This window comes from Quercus robur, chromosome 2 (genome assembly GCF_932294415.1).
Source record: "Quercus robur chromosome 2, dhQueRobu3.1, whole genome shotgun sequence".
Classification (NCBI taxonomy): domain Eukaryota; kingdom Viridiplantae; phylum Streptophyta; class Magnoliopsida; order Fagales; family Fagaceae; genus Quercus; species Quercus robur.
This window is the reverse complement of record NC_065535.1, coordinates 12,562,911-12,569,599: the sequence shown is the minus strand read 5'-3', so window position 1 is coordinate 12,569,599 and position 6,689 is coordinate 12,562,911. Positions and strand designations below refer to the sequence as shown.

The window sequence follows — 6,689 nt, the reverse complement described above, 5'->3', positions numbered from 1 at the left end:
GGGAAGAGTGAGGAGCTTTATGATCCCACTGAGCTGCATCACAAAGCCCTCGTCTTATGGTGCAAAGGGTTCTTTCAAAGGTAAAGGCCCTACAAAGTACCGAACTAGCCTTTCTTCCTTAATATATATAGGCAAAGATCAGAGAAATTTCAATTAAAATTTCAAATTAGAGTCCAATTTACGCCATGTATCCTGAATTATTTATTTTTAGAAGGAATTTTATATTCTAATTTTAGAATCAAATGTGAGACCACATCATAAATATTCATCCAAATTAGTTATTAAGTACAAAACCAAAGAATCTAGAATAAATGAATCAAAAAAAAAAAATGCTTCACAACAACAAAAAATAAGAAGTAATAAATAATTATATAAATAAATATAGACAGTTTACATTTTATACCTAATAATATTCAAACAAGATTTTTTAAAGATTTAACAAAATATATGAATGACTATCAATAGTATTTAAATTATATATATAGGAATTATACTATGCATCTTTTTGTATATCTTTAAGTGTATCCATGCATATACATGGAGTTACAAACTAGTATATATTAATAGGCAAAACTGAGAGAAAATCCAATTATATTTCAAATTAGAATTCAATTAGAGTCTAATTTTGTGCCAAGTTAGTTAATTCAGTGTATAAATTGAGATTCAATTAGAATTTAATTTGCACTACATGTGTCATCTAATGTAAGTTTTTAAATTTTTTTGTGTATATAACCAATGCTTAGAAAAAATCTAATTAGATTCAAAAATTGAAATTTTCTTTTATTAGCTTTCCACACAAATTAAATTGATTAAATTTTTATTGTTATTTTTTTTTCTCTAGACTATTGAGCATATTTTTTATGCTATTTCTATTAAGATATTTTGTATGTCAGGATCTTGTACGTAACAAATTGTAATTGAGTTGAATGATTTCATGCACTTATCCCCATTCAATTTAAAAAATACTATTGGACTAATTTAATCTTTAATTTTGTGTTATATTTAGTAGAATTTTATGGACAGTAATTGTAAATTGATATTATATATGTAATATTCAATAGTGATTTTCAAAATTATATACATATCAGTGTAATGAAAAATTTAACGTAACCAACATCAAGCTAATATCAATAGCACCACTATAATTCATTATTCTCATATGTGAACACAGATTACAACAAACCTAATTAGTCATTTAAAACTACGGAACTAGCCTTCTTTGTTTTTTCAAATTAAGGAACCTCTTCGATTTTCCCTTGTGTGGTGTGGGTAAGGGTCATCAAATAGCCCACGGCCCACAGCCCAACCTAGAAACCTGACGGCCCACCAAGCTAATTGGCAACCCGACCCGTTGTTATTGAAGCCCATGGGTAGTCCACTAGCCCAATGGGTGAGGCCGTGGGCTAGTTTTTATGCCCATGGGTACCCGGTAGGCTAGCCTAGTAGCCCAACCCGTTACCCTAACCCGTTAGCCCAGCCCAATAACTCATAATTCATAACAAAAATATATAGGAAGAGTATAAAGGATTGATCTTGAGATATTATAGAGGAATTTCTTAAAAAAACTCCCCCCACCATTAAGATACTCAAAGTAATTGTGCTAAATTTAATTTACTAAATATATATTTTTCTAGTAATCTAGCAAATTTGAATTAACCATTTGACATTTTTTTTATTAAAGATAAAAATAAAAAACTATTTAAAGCCTTAATTAAAAAAAAATTAAATAGGTTTCCATCAACAAATCAAAAAGTTAAATAGATTTGACTGTAAACTAATTTGTAATTAAGTATTAAATTCTTTAATTCTTTCCTTAAAAAAAATAAATTGATTATTCCCTAATAAAAAATTGATTCTTTCCTTATAAAAATAATAAAATAATATACTAACACAAGCCCATGGATAACTCATTAGGCCTAACCCGATAGCTTAGCTCGTTAAAGACAAAATGAGCATTGTCTATGGGTAGAGTCATGGGTTGAGGTTTTCTCTTTCGGTTCAGCCCGACCCGACCCGTTAACTAATTAATAACCCATTATACCGAGTCCATTGTGCCCATAGACCAAGTATAAATGGGCTGAACCGGCCCGACCCAGCCCATTGACGACCCTTAGGTGTGGGTCAAACTTGGAGAGTTTATTCTCGAATGTGGATCACCACTGCAAACAATTCCCATTCCCATTATTATTAAAAGTTAAAACTATGCTCTAATATAGGCCCAAACTTTGTGCTGGTATGGCCCAACCTCAACCGAGTTGTGCACAAATGTAAATGCTATATCACAACGGCCTAAACCTGGGGGCCCTCTAAACTCGAGGTTAGGCATGCTGAACTAGAAATTTAGCCCCTTATCTTATATTTCAATTCAATTCATTAGCATCTTGTTCCCTAAACTAAAAAATGGTGGGTTTGGGCCTTTGAAATTAAAGAGTCCCTCACCATGATAACATACAGCTCGATAGGGGGCAAATGCCAATATGGCATCCAACAAAGAAAAACTGTGATCCCACGTTGCTCCGGTGCCCACTCATGATACATCAATATTATCATGCTTCTCAGAGCAGTGATCTTCAGAAGGAATTGCTGATGGGCACAAAATAATGATACAGATGAATAGAATAACATGTTAATCACTTGGCATTTGCTTCGCAAGTGAATGAAGGAAGCGGTTGAGGGACCGTCTGGCAGCCATCATTGCTGCATCTATTTCTTTCTTGTTTTCCTCAGTAGAGGTGGCCTGCTGATCTTGAATTGAGTGCACTCTCCGGATAAGTTTACGCAAGTCCTGTTAACAGATGCTAACATAAGAAATAGAGAGCAAAACTTACACAATCCAATAGTCCCACTGAAAAGAACCATACAGTTTATAATTATATTAAGCAGATTAACCTAGTAAGGACTATTGATTTTGAGGCTTGAATAATATGAATTGTCTTTCTAAAGGATGCCACAAGTTCATGTGCACATTAAAATGATCATGTTACAACATAACAATCTTTTTTCTTTTTCTTTTTTTAAATCGATAGTTAAAATTGGGGAGAAAGGCTCAAGGCTCTTGAGCAATTGAAGCATAGCAATCTTAGCTCATCTAAACAGCAAACAAAGTGGCCAAAAAAAATAAAATAAATTGGAATTCTTTTTTTTTCTTTTAAATGAGCATTAGCACCATGGGGAGGGGGGAAGGGGTCACTCAAATTAGTGACCTCCTCTTCATGAGGCAAATAGAGTTGCAAAGTTAGAGCATTCCCATTAAGGATGCTAAAAATGGTACATGCTAAATTTTACCATCAACCCACAAAAAAAGCCACTGCATCAAAGATTTCAAATGGCAAAATTTTTGACACACAGCTACAGTGAGATGTTATCTTAAACGAAAATATTATTTTTTATTCCAACTGTTACTTTTCCCTTTCTTTTTTTATTTTTCTCTTTTTTCTTCTCTCTCCTCTCTCACTTTCCTCCTCTCTTTCCTGTAGCTTCTGTTACCTCTCCACCAATCATCCCAGTCTCATCCTCTCCTTCTCCCTCCCCCTTCATCTCCTCCATCCTCCCCCCTCTTCCCCCGACCAATCACAAGGTGCCATTTGTCCCCTCCACCCCTCCTCCGCCTCCCCCTCCCTCTTCCTCCTCGGGTATCGCTCCCACCAGGTTCGGACCTGCCCCGAACACTCCACCGAGCCCATGTGGGACATGGTGAAGCGGGATCTATCGAGGATTGAGCAATTTGAAGCTAGTGGTGTTTCCGAATCCTTATAGAGTGGATCCTGGAAAGGCATTGCGTGATCGGGATCTTTGGGGTCTCTTATCGGCGTGGGTCATCATGTTGATGTGCTTTTGTTCTCTCTTGGTGGTTGTTTTTCCGGTTTGTTCTCTCTCGGTGGTTCTTTTTCCGGTTGTTGGTGGTGAATGGTGATGAGGTTGTGGGATTGAATTTGTGATTTGGTTATGATTTTGGTGGTTGGTAGTCATGGTTGTGGGTGGTGGTGACAGTGGCAGTTGTTGTAGTTGTGGTGGTGCCGGCGGGTGGGTTTTTTTTTTATTTTTTTTTATGGTGGTGGCCGGCAGTGGTTAGCCGTGGGTGTGGGTTTGCAAAGAAAGTGGTGGGTTTTCAGAGAAAGGGAGAGACACAAGAAAGAAGAGAGAAAAAAAAGATACAAAGAATAAAAAAACAATATTTAAATGAAATGGTAAAAAAATAGAATCTTTGACGTATGATGTATTATAAAGTGAGATGTTAAAAGCTAAAAAGTAGTGTTTTGAGATGGTATATGCAAAAAAATTTAACTCCCTTGATGGGAATGCTCTTATCTAGCTAGCATGTTCTAAAATACTTTCAGAAAGCTGTGTTTAAAAAATATACTCAATTTATGTTGTAATCACAAAGGTGGAATTCAACACACCTGACGGTCAAATTCAACACTCTGAACAGAGTAAACTTCATTGGTGATTTTTATGTCCTTATTGATCAGACCTTCAGACCATCTGGTTGCTATGCTGATGCATTCATCAGACCCCTGAAAACAGTACTCAAGAAGTGAGTAAGATGAAACATGGCTCCAGAGAAGGTAAAATTTTCAAAATATGAAACTATACCTCCTCTTCCACGTCTTCTTCCATTTCTTCAGCTTCTTCATCGTCATCTTCAATGATCAGTGAATCACTCAAAGCCCGCAGCCTACTCTCATCACCATCTTTTGTAGCCTGGATTAAAGTATCCATCAATTCAGGTTGCACTTCCCGTAGCAGTTTACCTAACAAAAATTAAGTATCCTCATTAACATAACATACATGTGAACCATAGAACATACAATCCAGTTCAGTGATTTAGGAGCATGACAAGTTACATTCTGAGAAATTTTGACATAATAAGAACAAATATCAAGTGAAATACAGGAAAAGGAAAAAAATTATGAAAACATTAGATAAGTACAATTGCATTATATGGAGATTTATGTGGTATGGATGCTTACAACTAAACTTTGACAGTATCTTTCAGAAATAACAGAGTTAAGCATTGCCATTGAACACAAAATACAGTCAACACACTATACGAGAGAGTAACTTATAGTACTTGCATTTTTGTAACAGATGCAGGGTGCACCTTGTCATAACTGAAGCAAACTTTTCTAAATTTTGAGCTCTTACAATGAAGAAAGTTTCAAAATCTCCAAGTTTCAGCTAATTCTAGAATCACTGAAAGTTATCGAGTTTACTTAACGTTGTCCAAGCTTGTGTAGACTTCAGGTTAGGTCATCCAATAACTCAAACACCTAACAAGCTGAGCTAGTAGATATCTTCTATTCACTATTGTCTTTTAATCTTTCAAACTTAACTGAATATGAATTTAACAAAAGAATAGATAGGCTCAGACCAACAAAGATTAACTTCAAACCAATTTGGAGGAATCTCCTCCAACCCATTAGGTGACGATTTATAAAACTAAACAAGTCACATGACTCGATCAAAAAGTCATGTGACTAAAACTACAATTGAATGGTCTCTTCAATTGCCGCATAATAGTCTGGAGGAAGATAGCTCCAAACCGGTTTGGAACTAAACTGGTACTATGCCTAGGACACTCTGATAATTAATGTTATGCCAAAGCTAGAAACCATTATAACATGTTTTTCCAAGCCAACAACATCAACACATTTCCATGATAGTTTCAAGAGGAACACAACTCTAGTTTCATAATATGATAAAAAGGAACAAATTTGAGTACCAATATAATTGAACTGCCTTCGCTTTCCTTCTCGAACATCAGACCCTAATCTCTGCGACAAAATAACAAACACCTTATGTTCAACATCAATCACATTACCAAAAGCTTTTCAGCAAGAAGAAAGAATATTAACAAACTAACTAACCACAAAATTCAAGCAACCACCTTCGCTAGCATTATAGCTTCGAAAACCTCTTCGTCGAGAGAAGCCACTCTGAAATGAAAACAAGCAAGCACTCATGGTGTTTGAGAAAAGTACAGTGGCATTTTTATGTAATAATGAAAGCGGGTTTGGGGGCTTTTAGTTACCTGAGGATACGTCTGATTTGACGGTTAGAGAAAGAAGCGAGGTCCATGCCCCAAAGGACAGCGCGGCGAGCCTCGCGTTTCAGCTGGTTTCGGCTCTTTTTTGAATCGGAGTCTGAGTCGCTCGATTCGAGATCGGACGATGTTGGTTCGTTGTGCAATCTGAGTCCGCGTGATTTGAGATGGACGTTGCGACGAGATGAAGGCACTGTGGTTAGTGAGAGAGGTGGAGGAAGAGGAGAGAGAGTTTGTGATGTGAGTGGTAGTAAGGGTGAGGTGAAGATGTGATGTAGTGTTGCGGAGGTGTAGCAGTGGTGGTGGTGCAATGTCGGCCATTGCTTTAGAAGCCGCAACAGATTAGCCATTTTTCTCTCCGTCTCTCTGTCTCTGTGTTTCTATGTAGTAATCATCTCTTTCCACTTTGCTAGTGTGTTCGAAAAACTAGCTGAGGCGCGGCCCAGTTGCTTAGAAGTCCAATAAAGGCCCAACTTAAAAAAAAAAAAGGTGTGTTCCACCAGAAAAGACAAGTCGCGGATTTGGGTTTGAGAATCAACCAATCCGAAAATTGGGAATAGCAAAGTGATAACTCTGTGCAATACTACTTTTTTTTGGGGCAACTATAAGCTTCTCCTAGAGTTGAGTGCATCAAATGGGCCAAGGG

General features: G+C 36.6%; 1 protein-coding gene across 1 annotated transcript; it reads right to left on the bottom strand.

The window, feature by feature from the left end:
* Nucleotides 1–2,328: 2,328 nt before the first annotated feature.
* LOC126712417 (uncharacterized) lies at nucleotides 2,329–6,437 on the bottom strand. The gene is made up of 6 exons (XM_050411739.1): nucleotides 6,032–6,437; nucleotides 5,888–5,936; nucleotides 5,723–5,774; nucleotides 4,594–4,751; nucleotides 4,401–4,514; nucleotides 2,329–2,785 (listed from the first exon to the last, which is right to left on the bottom strand). Exons 1-6 carry the CDS (start codon nucleotides 6,391–6,393, stop codon nucleotides 2,627–2,629), a joined length of 894 nt encoding a protein of 297 aa, XP_050267696.1. The 5' UTR covers nucleotides 6,394–6,437; the 3' UTR covers nucleotides 2,329–2,626.
* Between the last annotated feature and the right edge of the window lie 252 nt (nucleotides 6,438–6,689).